Source organism: Elgaria multicarinata, chromosome 2, assembly GCF_023053635.1.
Source record: "Elgaria multicarinata webbii isolate HBS135686 ecotype San Diego chromosome 2, rElgMul1.1.pri, whole genome shotgun sequence".
In the NCBI taxonomy this organism is placed as follows: domain Eukaryota; kingdom Metazoa; phylum Chordata; class Lepidosauria; order Squamata; family Anguidae; genus Elgaria; species Elgaria multicarinata.
The window spans coordinates 173063952-173081311 of NC_086172.1; the positions used below are offsets into that span (position 1 = coordinate 173063952).

Consider the following 17360-nt stretch of genomic DNA (forward strand, 5'->3'; position numbering starts at 1 on the left):
AGAAACAGTGGCCATGTGTCTCACAGAATGGTACGCCGAGATTCTGGAGAAGCCTGGCTTACAGTAAACAAACTACATGCCTGGTATCCTTCTGTTTAGCTCCTCCCACCAGCAGGTCCAGTTAAAATAACCAGGAATCAGAAACTTAGTATGTTTGTTCTTCCCTGAACAAATCCTGGCTTGTAAAGGCAGCAGCAGGTCAGGGTCCTGTGTCTGGATGACATGCTAAGCCTCTCCCGCTGGCAGGAGGACCCAAGCCTGTGTATATCAGCATGCAACTTCCTCATGGTAAGCCAGACTTCTCCAGAATCCCAACTTACAGTTCTGCATGAATGCAGTGAGTAACAATTAAGGATATAAGCAGAGTTCAAAACACTGCCCCTACTTTAATATTTTAATCACTGCCAGAGCCAAGAAAATATCATGGAATGCCCCCACCCCCATCAGCAGTGTATCCCATTAAAAAAAGCTGAAGCACTCAGCTTTGGCACTGTTGCATTGGAAGCTGATGGTAACAATTACTATGCTACCTTCAGAAAAGGTTACAATTAACTTAGAAGCAATAAATGTTCTGGGAGACAGATGCTCACGATAAAAAAAAAAAAGAGTTTACAGGATATGGTGGGGACAGCACCAAAGACAGTGGATTAACAGATTAATATCAAGGTTTTGTTTTGGCAGGTAGGTCTCCCTGCAAACCTCAACAAGAGAGGGAGAATTTGGCTTGCCATACTCACACTCTCTTAATTAACGGGAAGCAAACAAACCCAGGGGCAAGTCAGACCAGATTCGGTTTATATTCAAGATGTACTTAATGTTCTTCTCAAGAACATACAGAAAACAGATCTAGCATTAAGATAAACTGCTTTGCAGAATTGAGAAATTCAAGTAGGCCACAACAGTACACATGACTCATAACTGCTCCGTGTTTCCAGCACTACAAAGTGATCAGTAAGTAAGTACTGTTGTAATGCTGCACAACTGAGTTTGTGCTGAAGTAACTGCAGCATCAATATCCTTGGAGAAGCAAGTATAGCACATTGGTCCTATTACATTTGTGATCCACAGAAACTCTGAAGAATAGCTTGTTGGTCCTGTTACATTCCTATATATCCACTGTTGTATTAACATTAACAGTAGTTCTGCATCTCAAGTGATTGACTTGCTGGTGCAGAAACAGGCAGGGAAGACTTACTATCGCCAGACATTTTACATAGTCAAAGCTGGATCACATGCTCAACAACAGTCCAAGGATCTTCTTTGGCCACAGGGCCATGTAAACTCCCCCAATCCATTTTTGGAGAAGAAAGTTATGTCAGTTGGGACTATGAGTAAAAAATGTTGCATGTGGAGCACTGATATCACAATGTTATTTGTTTAGTTAGTTTTTTCTATCTACAAATATTTTTATATAACCTCTCATGTATAAGTGATGTTTGACCTGTTCTGGAGAGGGTCACACTCCTTTTAAAGGATCGGGCTCATAGCTTGGGGTGCTCTTGGATCCATTACTGTCACTAGAGGCACAGTTGGCATGGAGTACCTTTTATCAGCTTAGGCTGATATACCAACTGCGTTGTTGTTGTTGTTGTTATTATTATTATTATTAATTTATATCTCGGTTTTTTTCCTCCAAGGAACCCAAGGTGGCGTACATAATCCTCCTCCTCTCCATGCTGGGAGAGATTTGTCAACTGCAGGGAGAGATTTGTCAACTTAACAGTCTTCCGGATTTTAAGAAAGCTGTAAAAGACTTATCTCTTCCGGCAGGCCTACCCAGTTAAATTTAAATATGCCTTTTAATAATGTGCTGCTTTTAATAATGTATTAGTTTTGTTTTAATTATATGTATTTTATGGCATTTGCATTTCTATTGTACCCCGCCTCGATCCAGAGGGAGAGGCGGGTAACAAATAAATGTATGATGATGATGATGTTATCCTCACAACAACAAACCTGTGAGGTAGGTTGGGCTGAGAGTATGTGACTGGCCCAAAGTTACCCAGTGGGTTTCCATGGCCGAGTGGGGACTAGAACCCGGATCTCCAAACTCCCAGTCCAACACCTTAGCCACTACACCACACTGGCTTATCTGGATAGAGATATCCTACCTACAGTTATTCATGTTCTACTGCAATGCATTAAATGAGGGGGTGATTTCGAAAACAGTCTGGAAACTTCAGCTGATTCAAAATACAGCAGCAGGATCATATTATGCCAATAGTTTTTCATCTACACTAGCTGCCAGTCCATTTCTGGGCCCGATTTGAAGTGCTGGTATTAACATTCAAAGCCCTACAGCTTGGGGCTAGTTTACCTGAAGGGTCGTCTCCTCCCATATACTCTGGCCGGACGCTAAGCTCAGCCTCAGCAGGCCTTCTCCTGGAGCCTCCACCAAAGGAAGAGAGGTGGGTGGCTACTAAGAAGAGGGCTTTTTCTCTGTTGGCACTCCCACTGCAGAATGAGCTTCCCAGAGAGGATCGCCTGGCGCCTGCATTGTGCTGACCTCAGCGCTTTCATTTTCCTAGGCAATTTAATTTGTCAGTTTCTGTTTTAAACATGGTATTGTATTTTAAATCTTTGCACCGCTGTTGGCTTCTATTTGATTATTTATTATTTGTTATTATTAATTTTAAACTTTTAAATTTTATTTCATCATCTTGTATTTTATAGTTTTAATTGTTGTGAACAACCCAGAGAGTTTCGGCTATTGGCCGGTACAGAAATGTAATAAACAAACACATCCAGGTGGTTTCCAATGCAAATATAAATTAGGGCAATACAGTCAATTATACAATAAAACTAGTGGCCATAAATTAAATATCCATAAGACAGGTGTTATAAATCAACATATAACACCTGTTAAAGACTTTTTTATTCGCCTTGGCATGCTGGGGGGAATGCTGGGAGTTGTAGTCCAACACATCTGGTGGGCACCAGGTTGGGGAAGGCTGCTGCAGAGGCTGGGCTATTTCACCATCATGCAAAAAGAGGATCCTTGACTGGGTGAGTATGTGAACGGGACCTTAGTTTCTACTGAATAAAATTATTAACAATTAAATAAATTATATTTATTAAAATCCTGCCTTTCAGGATACAAACCCTCACAATGCAGCTTACAATAATCAGAAAAATACAACAAGCAGTTTAAAACGTTTAAAAAGTAGACTTCCGTGCTGCAGAGTTGATTTAGATAACTTGATTAAATTAATCAAGCAGATATTTTATTTATTTATTTATGAAAACATCACTGGGATCTCAGGGCAGTGTACAGATAAAATTGTACAAATAATATAAAACAATAAATATACACAGCAAAAAATAAATTAAACCATTAATCAAGCTAAAACCAGTATAGAATTAAAAAGCAGTAAAAACCAATTAAAACAATTAGGTGTAGTAGCAAACAGTCCGATGATTAAGGAGCAGCCATCTGGCCTGAAATCAAAAGCCAGAACATTTCTCTCTTACCATTCCGGTGTGTGAGCATCTCTCTCATCTCTTCGTGGTCACACGGATGAGTGAAATCAAACACACTGTGTCCAGTCAGCTCAAACTGTAAAAGAAAGAGAAAGCTTAGCCTAGCAGAGCGTATTTACAGTAGAGAAAACACTGGACACAATCCAAGTTCAGCACTTTTAAATTGGTGGGACTTTGGCTAGAGCAGTGGGAAGAATTGCTTATTTCATACCTGTGTGAGTCCCATACACTTGTTCACATTTTCAGACATGAAAACCATGTCGCCATCCTCTGAGAGAACCATGACAAAGCCATCAAGAGCTTTCAAGTAAAAGCAATTTAACTGTGTCTCCATTTCAGCTTCTGCCTCCAGGTCACCTAGAAGAGCCAATATGGATTAGACAAATGTGGAATGTCATCGATATTCAGGCTTACTGTTTGACTCCAGTCATAATTATGCAAAAACAATACACCAATATTGATTAAATAAATTCAAGATGGAAACTTGGTGCTGATTAAACATGTGAGCTAACAGAACCTACATAAAAGCTTCACTGGGGATTTTATTTATGCAGCTTTTACGGCACCCTAACCAGAAGACTCATCAGACAGGTTACAATATCAAGTCAAACCTCTAAAACCTACAAGCAGACACAGCCTCACTTAACAACTTTCAGACCAACGAAATTAAAAATTCTAGTGCCAGAAAATTGGTATTTCCAAATTCCCTTAATCAACAGATAACTGTTGATGGCACCACCACAAAATGGCTGCCGTGGGAGGCGTGGCTAGTCACAAAGGACAAGTAACCTAACAAATGACTTTGTAGAAGGTAGAGGTGATGTCTGAACCACAAGACATTAAACAACTCCTTGTAACCTACAGTTTTCAGTGACTTTTTAATTTCCCCCTTCTTTTTCTTAGTCCCTGGGAGCGCTGCAGAGGAAAATACTGTTCTGCAGCTGCCTGCTATCTTCATTTCCAAAGAATGTTTCTAAGTTCCAACAAATAGCCAGGAGGCATTCATGAGAAATGGAGATAGCAACAGCAGGAGAAGTGATCTCAGCTGCCAGGAAGAAAATGTGTTAATTTGTTTTTGAAGCTGGGAGGAGTAGGGCACCTTAGTGGGTGTCAAGAAAGGTGCGCACAAACACCACGTAGCCTACTCCTGGTTTAAGTTATCTTCCTCTCTATTGTTTACTGGCAATTGAATACATGTCTTTAAACAAGCTTTTGATTCTGTTGTTGCTTAATTTAATTTGTTAGTTCTATATTTTTGCTACTTTAATGCTATATACTCTGTTAGTTGTGTTTTAATGGTGAATTGTTGTTTTTATGCCCCTTTTATATTTTGTGAACTGCTTTGTGTAACTCCCTTTTTAGAGGGGAAAAGCAGGGTATAAAAGTTGGAATTCAAAAACAATAACTTTGGGGATTGTACACACTGAACAGACAAAATGGACGTGCTACAGGAATAAACACAATCACTAATATTTTTGCACATTCACCATACAATTCTCAGTGACCCACACAACTGAAATAGTTACGTAAATATCATGACTCTGAATTGATTGCATTGCGGTTGCAGTGAAAGATCCCATTAGTTGAGTTAAAAACAACAATTATAGCCTCGACACTCAAGAATCTGGGATAAGCACTGCTCTAGTAAAACTTACTAACCTAGTAAAGATTTGTGAAGGATAACAGAAGAACCAGTTTATTTTAAAAAATGAAGACATATGGACTGATATTGACAATACCACTAGGATGTCTGTTCTCCATTTTGTAAATAAATAAATTTAAGAAGTAATGGCCACCTATGCTACCCCAGAGAGCTTTCAGTAACACAGAATTCTCAGGAAGAAGTCTGCACCTCATTAACTACTTGCTCAATCAGATGAGATTGGGCAAATACACACAAATACTTGGCTCTCTCACCTAAAGACATGTAAAAGAGCAGGGTTTTAGCATGACACTGAAATCCTGCCTTTCCTCTAAGGAACTTAAGGAACTGTACTCAGGACTCCCAGATGGTCTCCTATCCAGCCACTGACTAAACTCAGGCCTGCTTAACTTCAGTAAGGTTGGGGTATCATGTGTCTTAAAACCATACCCTGAACCTTTCAGGAAATCAAAAGGGACCTGAAACCTTAGGCTAGGCTTCCTGGCCAAGCCCCAAATTGGCCAGTAAGAAGAACCCAATGCTCACTTCTCCCTACTTTGGAGCTGAGGAAGGATCACGGCTCACCATAAAACTACCCAATTCAAGCCCACTTCTTCAGCTTCAAAGTTGTGGGGAAGGCTAGCTGCATCAGTGGATGGCACCACACTCGCCAGGGTGAGCAGATTTAATGATGACTGCACATCAAGTATTAAATGCTAATAAGCAGATTATATAAGTTATGTCAGAGGCTGACATATAAAAAATATACCTAAGCAAATATGGTGCAAACACAGAGTTGAATAGGCCAGGTAATGCCTGCAAACAAATTACACTCCAAAAGAATGGTGTCGCTAAAAACCTTTAACAAAATAGTGCAGGTTTTAGTTTACCTCTTCTAGAAACCAGCATTTTGTAGAGGCAATGTTCACTTTTCTTGGAGTGTGATACTGGTGGTAACAAGAGACAAGCGGAAGAGGCCAGCTAGCTTAACCTTTGAGCTCCACTAGTGTGAGATAAAGCTCTTTATCTCCCCCTCCATTTTTTTAAAAGAAGAAATTACCTCCCTGAGCCAGAGGAGGGGGCGATAAGCTGCTAGGAAATGATGCAGTTTCAGATCATTGCAACCCAGAGAACAACATGTTTATTTGCTGACCATTGCGAAGCTTACTTTTCACCCATATTCAGATGCCTTTACACTTATCTGCCCCTGAAAACACTCACCTGCATCAAGCAGCTTTCTCATGCGCAGGTAACTGATCGTTAGCCTCATAATGGAGGCCTTGTCAAGATGTGCGCTCACATGATGGGGAAGAGGCAACTGGTGAGAAAGCTCATAGAATACCTCCGACTCTTTACTCCTCCGGCATCTGGCTGCATCTCTAGATTTCTCTTTTCTGCGTTCTGAGCTAATCCTATAGGAATAAAGTTAAACATTAATATTCAGACCCATATATGTGATTGAACAATACTAACAATATTACATAATAATTGTATGTTTGACAGCCATCGCGGATGACCTACTAGAGAACATAATCAGAAGTCACAAGCGGAGACCTGTAACAAGTTGTTGCTGGATACTTCCATGTTAATTCCCCCCTTCATACCCACCTGCCCCTATTCACATACACACAATCTAATCACACCTGCCATTCACATAGTACTCTTATAGACACACAACATTTGCACACAGTCTCTTATTCGCTGACCGACACTGCAAACGGGGAGCTTATGCCCATCTCCACAGAACTGCTTCTAACCAAAAACACACATCTGTCCCTTGACTTTAAATAATCATTCTTCAAGCTTCTGAACAAGTTGTGTTTGGCAACACTCAGGACCAGTATCTAGGAAAGGCTCATTTTAGCCTATTGGATGTGTACAAACTTGGCAACAGTTTGTTTATTTATTTATTTATTTATTAAATTTATATAACGCCCCATAGCCGAAGCTCTCTGGGTGGTTTACAAAAATTAAAAACAGTGAACGTTAAAAAGTATACAAAATTTAAAACCATCAAAAAATATTAAAACAATAGTATAAAACAGTATCCATTTTAAACAACAGTTAGCAACACTGGTGTCATAATGAGAGCATTTTAGAATTATAAATACACAAAAATGGGGTGGGGGGAGAACCAGGAAAAATATATCTATCTAAACAAACCTCTTGGCTTATAACATAATGTTTTGATTCACAGGTATCAGTAAAGCCAAATTCCAGCCGTTTGTGCCTAATCCTTGAGACTACCCAATGAATTATCTCCTTCCCCCCCCATGCACTAATTTTCTCCCTGACTATCTGGTTTGATCAAATCATAACTTGCCATGGCATCTGAAAAGGGAAAATTACGATCTGTGCAAAGCCAGCCTACAAACCAGAATTAGAAACTATTCTGGTTTGCTGACAAACAGGAAACCAGGGAGGGAACTGGGAGAGCACATAGGGAGGTAGGGATTGGGGGAGGCGGGGATTGGGGGAGGCATATCACTTCTTATCCTAAACCTGGCCTGGAAAGATGCTACAGTTCTTGAAGCAGTTACTGTTAATGATCCCACACACTTTAATTGGACTAATCCAAAGCAAGGGTTTGCGTACCACAGCCAGGGGGAGCTCCTTATTTGCAAAATAGTATTTGTAAACCCACAGAGATTAGAAACTCATAAACAGATTTCCCAGTATAAACTATCTGTAAGAAACGGGTTGGGTAGATATTCTGCCTCCTGAGTCATTTAAGACACACTTAAACTGCTGCAGTGGGAGTATTTTTATTTATTACATTTATATCCCGCCTTTTTTCCTTCAAGGAACCCAAGGTGGCATACATAATCCTCCTCCTCTCCATTTTATCCTCACAACAACAACCCTGTGAGGTAGGTTGGGCTGAGAGTCTGTGACTGGCCCAAAGTCACCCAGTGGGTTTCCATGGCCAAGTTGGGACTAGAACCCAGATCTCCCGATTCCCAGTCCAACACTCTAAGCACTACGTCACACTGGCTCTCCCTCTTGCAATTGGTACCATCCTTAAAGAGGTCCCCAATTTGGGTCAGATGATTATTTAGTGCATTTGGCTTCAATTTGTGAGCAAAAAATTAAAAAAAATAACCTGGGTTGCAACAAAGAAGAACTAAGAAAATGGATAACACATAATCAAATTAAAAGTGAGGCTAGGTTGGAGATTGGAATTGAAGGGTGTGTTCAGTCTGGTCAAGTTCAAGGCAATGTGTCACCAAGCTCTACTGTATTAGCTAGACATTTTAGACACTCTTTATTAGACATTTGCCTATTTGCTTTATACGTATTGTGTTTTATGTGACTGTAAATCACTCTGAAATCAATCCTAGGAGTGGCATATAAATATTTCAATTTAAAAAAGTTAACCCCTATTTGTAGCACCAATCAGCAGCTACCAAATAAATAAAAATAAAAAGTGCTATTCAACAGAATTGTTTGTCAAATTTGTCCTTGGGACAACATGAAGTATTAGTCAACAATTCTGTAAACAATTAGACATTTCCTCCTTTGTTAAGACTGGAACATATACATATTACTCACTAGTGAACCAACCTGGTTTCACAAGGGTTGGAATAGTCCTTAGTTTGATACAGCAAAGCTTTGAACCAAATGTACACATATGTTGGAGCTGGACACACTGGGGTTCTTCGCATGTGGGTGAATTAACCCACAAATTGCAGTGGCGCCTTCTCCAGCCTTTTTGAATGTTCAACCTGATCAGGTTGATCAGGGGTTGCTAAATGATGTCCAAACCCTGACACTATTGGTTAAACACGAGTTAAATTCAGAGTTAAGCTTGTTCAAGAAAAATAAACCACACTACATGGCTAACAAGCCACCCTGCAGAAAACTTGCTGCGTTCAGACATGATAACCCACCCTGCAGAAAATGCACTGAGTTCAGATAACATGTTAACACACCTTGCGGAAAATGCCCAACATTCAAACAACACGCTAACCCATGATGGGTTCACATGTTTTACTACTACTGTAGAAGTTTTACTACTATTGTAGCCACTGTGTTTTACTACTATTGTAGAAGATAATAACAATAATTGTTTTGATTCGCTTTTTAAAACCCTACTTTCAAGAACTGGTTTATGTCTGCCACAACAAAGTTAACAATTTCAGAATCAGACTATGGAAGAATATGTGCAATATGTCCACTAAGGTCCGTATTTTCTTTAAAATGCTATTAAAAATAACAGTTATGATATATGAAAATGACCTGGGATTTGGCTCACGCAGCTCCAGATAACACTGAATTGTAATCCACATAATGTTGTAACACATATCCAAATGCAAGTACTTCATTGTGAAAATGACACACACACACACACACACCCATTAAACACATTATAAACATCATTCCTATGAGACACTGACTAGGACCAACTCCAGTAAAGGGGGTGAGGGTGGAATTAGGTATCCTCAGGAAACAGCCCTACTAGGTTGAGCTCATTTGTAAAGACCAGAACTGCAGAGCAACTTCCACCAAGTCTTCTGCAGAAATCTGACAAAACAGACCTCAGAAAGTATTTCTGTTGTCCCAAGACCACTTCCTCTTTTCACTTGCCTGCTTTCTATTTGTTATCTCTTAAGCTGCATTCACATGAAAAGGAAACAGCAGTGTTATTAACTGCAAAGGCTCTGTTTTTCAAGTTCAGTGAAAGCATGGAGGGGAGAGAAGAGGAGGGACATTAAACAAGAGAGCAGTTACTCTGACGTGTTATGTCTTTGAAAGCCATACATTAAATGCTCTCTCATTTCTTGGAAGCAAGTGACATAGAAAGATCTAGTAGTAGACATCCTCACTGAGGAAACAGTCTTCCTAGAATGATCAGCTGCATTTTCAATTTGCTAGATTCTTTCCCGCTGCTGAAAACACCAACTACTTCACAGTAGTGCAATTCAGCATTTGGCTAGTCTCCTCTGGTGAGTAATGACTGCCTCCAGGGGACCATTTGCAACCAGCAGCAGGGATGGAGCTGAAGGTATAGCCACCATAGCACTGCCCTGCATGCCATGACAGCCATATCACAGATTTCCCCTTCTAACTCTGCAAGTGCTAGGGATTCTTAGGCTAGAAAGGAGAAAAGAGCACAAACACATAGTCTTCATAGCACTGCACACTATTTTAACAATTTTAAGCTGCATTTCTGTGCTAAATCAAGGACCCCAAGGCAGTTGACAAAAAATATAGCAAAAATACCCAGGGTTCTATCCAATTAGTCCATCCCATTGTTGAAATTACTTCTGCTTGCAGAATGGGGAAGAAGCAATTCCCCCTTCCCCTGCCACCCACTATATGCCCTCCAAATCTGCTCTGGAGAGAAGGAAATATGAGATTTTACCCATAGCAGGATTCAAGCACAAAAAAGTACCAAAGTTTTAAAAGTGTTAAAAGTACTAACTGCTAAAACCCAACAGAAGTGCCAAAATCATGACAATCCTTATCAAAATAATTTAAACTAGCTGTACCTGGCGTAACATACGCTGTTGTAGCATATCTCAAAGTTTATTAATTAAATATCATCGCGGGGGCACGGGCTGCTTGGAGGCCGCCGATACAGTGGCGTCTGGCAGACCTGGGGGGGCAGGGAGGTCGGGGGGGAGGGGGAGCAGGTGTTCACCTCTACCCGGGGTTCCTGTCAGACTTGGGACGCCCGCCCATTTCGCATGAGATTAGGCCGGGGCCTGGGCTTGCAGCAGGCGAGCGGCCTCCCACCTGGCCACCAAGGGCCCCGGCCGTGCCTCACTCATGCTCCGGACCGTGGCACTGTCCCCTTCGTGGGGGGGGGGGGAGCGAAGAGGCAGAAAGGGGGTAGGATTACCTTGGAAAGCCCGGAGGAGTCAGGCGAGGGGCTTAGCAACCTGTATCAGCTGAAGCCTTTACAGAAACATACCTAAGCGTTTTATATAGAGAGATAGATTGAAGGCCTTCTGAGAAAAAAAATATTTCTTTATGTCTCCTTAAAAGCCTGCAAGGAGGTGATTGGATCTCCCTTGGAAGGAATTCTACAGAGATAGGCCACAGCAAAAGACACCTTGTTGTCACCAGCCCAGCCCTTGAAGACAATAGCACTGGAAACAGGGCCTCATCAGATGAACACTGCAGTGTTATCATGGCTCTATCCTGCTATAAGTCCCAGGCAGGTAACTGGGATAGCCCCACCACATTGGTGGGCAGAGAGAAGGTAACAAAGTGACACTAGTACACTGAGATGCAAAGTCTGAAAGCAGAAACAGTGGAGGAAAGAGAAGTAAGGGACAAGCACCATCTTCACATCATGAATTTGCAAGGTTAAGCTAATTTTTTCCACTTAAGAGTTCTTACCCAATACAGTTTGCATTTCACAGCTGCTTAAAGCCTTCCTTGTAGGGTAATTTTTTAAAGACACTATTCTCAGATGACTTACTCATGGAGAAATTGAGCAGTTATGCCCTTTGAATATAAATGCCTCATGCATGGCTTAACAAGATTCCTCTGAAACCCCATTCAGAGATCTCTCTTTGGGGAGGGGGCCCCCCTCTGCTGTTGTAGGGTCTTACCTTCCACGTTTTCTTTTCTAAATAAAGGCAATGTGTAAAAACAGCTCTTTTTAAAAGAAGTTTTATATCTTGTAACATCCCCATCTGCATTCCTTTCTTAATAATTTGTCTTCTACAATTTACCAAACTTGTGGTAATTACGAGCAACATTGGGGTTTCTTGAAAAACCACAGTAGGTGTGAAAAAACAAGAGCGAAACCTTACCTCAACAGAATCTCTTTTGGAAATTTGGGGGGTTTTTTTTTGGGGGGGGAAGCACCAGTTGTCCAAATAATGATTCTGAAAATTAATGTTTATTTTGGTTTTGCTGGGGGGGGGGGGTATTTCCCCCAATTATACACGAAGAGGCAAACATGCTTGTTTACTTGCTGTGCACATCTAGTATTGAGCCGTAATGGGGCGGGGGGGGCGCTTTTACAAAGTCTTCCACCTCAAATGAAAAGCTTCCCCCACACACACACAATTTCTGCAACATCTGGGGGAAGGGAAACGCTGAACAAGGGTGAAAGTGTTCACTTCACCCTCTTTAAGGTGGCAACTGTAAAGGAGCCAATTTATAGTTTGAGCCCCCTTGGCAAAGCCAAGAGAGGCAAAGGGGGCACAATTTTGCAACAAAAGGAGTCTTTCCGAAAATGCTGGCCTTTAAGAGGAAACTTCACACACACACACACACACACACACACACACACACACACACACACCCCTACACACACAAAAGAACAAAACAAAAAGAATCCCATTACAATTCAGTACAGCTCTAGACATATCATAGAAAAACAACTTTGGTCATAGTGCAGAGCATCAATTTAGGTACAGGTTGGCTCACTTCTCTGAATCTAGGCCTAACATTTCAGCCACAGTTTGATCATCTTCTTTTCTCCAAATTAAAGCTACAATACCATAGTGGATAAGAGACTGCACAGCAAATCTGGACATCCCCAGTTCAAATCTTGCAAAGAATTCACTTAGGCAAACCTTCCCCCGCCGCTGCCTCACTAGTTCTTCATTCAATGCACAATTAATGTATAGAAGTCAGTGACATAAGAGGTGTCAATGACCATTAGCTTAGATGATTTAAAAAGGGGATTAGGGAAATTCATCGGGGACAGATCTCCCAACTCCTATTAACCACAATGGTTCTATGAAACCTCCAGCTTCAGATGCAATATACCACATAATGCCAGTCAGTACAGAACAGACAGTGGGCCACCGGTTCACACGATCCAACAACTCATGGATTATTCTAAGATTGTTTAGGCCTACAACAAGCCATGCCACTTGGGTCCAGACAACACAACAAGCCATGCCCAGGCAGTGATTTTTCAAACCATGCCCAACACATGTCATGGCTTAAACAAGCCACCATGGCATGATTAAGCCACAGTGATTGTAAGGACGTGGCAATGACAGCTTTACCATGTTGTGCAAAGCCATCTAGCTTTGCACAACTTTGCAGCAGGGCACTTGTGGGCTCCCGACATGTCGTGATGGCCCATGCATATAAATTAACCCATGGTGGATTGTTGTGTCATACAAACCAAGTCAGTGGCCTAGTCTGTACATAATGCTAACCTATTATTTATTTAACCCATAGTTTGTTGTTGTACTCAGGGTTTGTCTGGCAGCAGATTAAACAAGCCATGGTTTGTTTTCTCAATTCCTGGGTTATTTTCCTTCTCCATCTCCCACTCCTTCTCTATATCTCAAATCCCTTTGCAACGATGTAGTACCGGTAGTGGGACTGGGTTTTTTTTTACGTCTCTTCCCTACCACCACATTAGCCTGGTGAAACTACCCATGAACAACCCATGGTTCTGAGTTCACACTTAACAACCACCCATGGTTTAAACAGCCCAGAGTTCACAACCCAGTAACAAACTATGCATTCTCTTTTTGGGTCAGACAAACCATGGTCTGTTAGCACATCTGCATTCACACATTACAATCACCTAGAATTCAACCACCCAAATCATGTTAGCATTATATGTGAACCAGGCTAAAAAGAGGGCTGTTGCCTTCATGGTCTAGAAAATGTAAAATAGTTGGGCCTTTGATCTGATAGCATGGATTATGTTCATCTGCAATGTGGGGATAACTATGCAGAACTTACCTTACAGGGTTGAAAAAATTACCAAGTACCTTTGAACACTCAAAATTTACTATTAAAAAAAAGGCTAAGATATCATGTGTTGTTATAAACAAAGGACAAATCCACCAATAACCACTGCTGTTGGGCTGGATATACAACCCATCTGTTTCAAGAAGGAAATGAAGCAACATCCACTGAAATGAGCTGGAGTTGAGTAGCAGCACCAAGTAGATTGTGTCCAAATTAATTCTGATGTAATGAACTGCCACTCCCACCAGACTACAATGAAAACAACACACTTTTTTTTTTGCTTCAGCCAATGAAATATTTAATTCCAAAGCCTACTATTAAGCCTATTCAGAAAATTATTATTGCACAAAGTTTAAGAGAAGGCGTGACAAACAGTGGCAGGATGTAGATTTTCTGGCAAGAAGGCAGGCTGTGTAACAATTACTTCTTGAGCAGGTCTGAACTGCCTAACAAGGGAAAGCCCCATGAACTTTCATAAGTCAAGCAAAACCCTCTACACTTGCATTATATATCCGTTGTCTCAATTATTTGTAGACAAGTGGAGAGGAGTTTGAGGATACATATGTACACATTTTATGGCAGAGATAAACTTGGCCATTTTATAATCAATTACTGGAATTAATCATCATGGCTGAAATAACCTTTTTATTCTCCCAGCATTTCAACAGTCTATAAATAAATTTTAACTTGGTGTTTTAAATTTGTAATTTTGCATTGCTGCTGTTTTTATCTGGTTGAGCTTTTATATTGTATTTTATATTATGGTTTTATACTGTTGTTTTATACTTTGAATTTTTTTTAATTTTTGTGAACCGCCCAGAGAGCTCCGGCTATTAAATAAATAAATAAATAACCAGGAAACCCACATAGACAGCACAGGAAATTTTCATAGTAGAATTAACACTACAGCCTGAGCTTTCCCCACCCCCCTGGGAGTTGCCTTGCACAATATCTGCCTCTACAAGTGATTGGCTGAATTGCCCTAATGTCACAGAGGGCAGAGGGAGTCCTCCTGCTGCCCCTGACTGAACTGCGCTAAAGATCTTTTGACTGATATTGGCCAAGATGTGCTGATCCAAGAGGGCCGGAGGGCAAACAGAGGAGGGATACAAGAAACAGAGCTATAGAAAGACAGGAGACCAGGCTTGAGAAGACAGTAGGCCAAAAGAAGGGGTAAATAGTCAAACTAAGGTCAGGAGGGAAAAAGCAGAGGGGAAGGAAGAGAATGGGCTGAGAGTGTAGTATATGCCAAGAGCTGCAGAGGGAAGGAAACGTGAAGTTTACATACTGGTTTGAAACAGGCAAATATTTGGCTGCAAGCATCCAAGCTCTTTTGGATGCTGGGCTTTCCCCCCCACGACTCCCTGTTGGGTTTACTGGAAACAGTTAACATGCATGCTGCTAACAAAGAATTGGCTACTGCCAAAATGCACATATATCATTTGGCAATTTCTGTTTCTACGTGTTTGCATACATCACTCCGCATGCCATTCTTGGAGACAACATACACTACTCTGTGCACATCATGTTTTGTGAGATAATAACTGATAGGCAGGAGCACTCCTGTGTTGCAAAAACAATGTGGATGGCAGCCCCCCAAGTTACACAAAGAACTAGGTCAACAGGACTTGTACAACTTCGTACAGCCTTGGAGCTCTGTCAAGGTAACTCATGACTTCAGGCTTATTGACCAGAGGAACTGGAGTGTGCTTATTCACAATACAAAAATAGAAAAGGTATTCATACTTTGGTTTTATTCTGCCTTGAGGGCCCTTTAGGACTGAAAGCACAGGACATAGAATAAATAAGATATTAGCTTGATGCCAACATTCTCCCTATAGTCGGGACTGTGAATACTACATCTCATGCCAAGGTAATCTAGGTTCTCTGAATTCTACAGCCACTATACATTACACACACACACACACACACACACACACACAGAAGCTTTAGGCTCTCTCATTTTTGTATAACTGATTTTGCCTCTTCTTACAAGAAGCTGTACCAATTTCTAAAGCCTTACCCTCTAGCCCTGAAATCATATCCAACCACCTTTCTGGCTTCCAGAATTCAGAAGTCATTGCATAATCGTACTTTCAAGTCTATCTTCACAGCTTCCTCTATAATAACCACCACCATAAAAAGCCAAAAACAGAATTTCTCCAGTGGCACACATTCTTTGCTTTTTCTGCACACTTACAGAATTGTAGCCTGGGATGAGTTATCATTTGGTGAGGATAGGGCTCGGGTGTGATCAGTGTTCAACTTACACCTTAGATTTACTGTTCTTGTTTTTCTATTTTACCTCAGCTCTAGGTTGCTCTTTCGTCAGTCTAGCAAACATCTATTTTGTTTAACTCTTGTTGGTACAGCAATATAAACCTTAAAAGTTCACACAGCTTTTGTCAACTGACTTTCACCCATAATAATTCTCTTAAGCCTAAAATGTGATCTATATATCATATAGATCACATTTTAGGCTTAAGGGAAGTATTATGGTTTAACTGCAATCAATTACATAAAATAGAGTTCAGAAGTGGCACTGACAGCGATTTTTCTTCCTCTTGCGTTGTTTGTATAATAGTATTTTTTCCCATTCCATAGGTGGTCTTATCGATTTTGGAGTTAATACTATGACTGGAACAGCAACAATGCTAATTAAGCCATCATTGTATAAATGCTTTCCAACTGCACTCATGCCTTGCAAGAGCCTTTGGATCAAGCAAAAGCCTTTGCTGCACCTCAAGTTAGTATTCCTACCAAATGAGAAAATGCTATGATCATGTAAACATTGTTGAGAGGTATTAACTCCAGCAATATTATAAATGACCTTCTTAATAGTTATATGCTGTCACAGAAGTGTTTCCTTTCATTGCAAATTAATTTACCTAAAAGGTTACATTCACCTCTGCTTGAGCTTCAGGAACTCATGACCCTTCCCACAATTTTTCATATATTCTGACACCCCTTAGGGCAGCTCACAATTTAATATAAAATAATAAAACACAAGTATCAAAATTTCAATACACGGATTTGATGTGGGCATTTATCTTATTGTTGCCCTATGAAGAATCTCTTCCCATTCCCATTCTAGAGTTACCATGGGGAAAATAACCATTCCTGTCCCAAGTCTTAATATGCAATCTTCACTATCACATGATTGTGAACTTCACTTCTGAAGCTCTGCAATAAAAATTTCCCAATGTGCAATACTGCTGTAACAGAGACTGATATGCACATAAAACTAGGCGATAAAACAAATGCAACTTCAGGGGTCGGTTAAGTGCAATCTGGCCATTTGGAGAAAGAAGGGCAAGAAGGAGGGGCTGGCCCCAATCCCCTCCCCAGGTACCAGTGGGTTTTATTTTTTTATTTTATTACATTTTAATGCCGCCCCATAGCTGAAGCTCTCTGGGCAGTTTGGGTCTCTTATGCATGCAATTTACATTTAGAGCCAAAAATAAATATGAGTTGAAATATTAAAAAAACATCAAAATCAAAGAACTGTCTTAGCCAGAGTCATGCACATTTATGCATTCATATTAAGCCTAACATT

The 17360-nt window shown here is 40.7% G+C and overlaps 1 protein-coding gene across 2 annotated transcripts in view; it reads right to left on the minus strand.

The window, feature by feature from the left end:
- The window catches only part of HIF1A (hypoxia inducible factor 1 subunit alpha), a 55616-nt gene that overhangs the window by 20174 nt on the left and 18082 nt on the right, over positions 1–17360 (minus strand). For both annotated transcript variants that reach the window (XM_063118189.1, XM_063118187.1), the window contains exons 2-4: positions 6344–6534; positions 3692–3837; positions 3472–3556 (exon numbers count right to left, since the gene is read on the minus strand). In XM_063118189.1, the coding sequence (XP_062974259.1) occupies positions 3472–3556; positions 3692–3837; positions 6344–6534 (422 nt within the window). The remainder of the gene's footprint in view (positions 1–3471; positions 3557–3691; positions 3838–6343; positions 6535–17360) is intronic.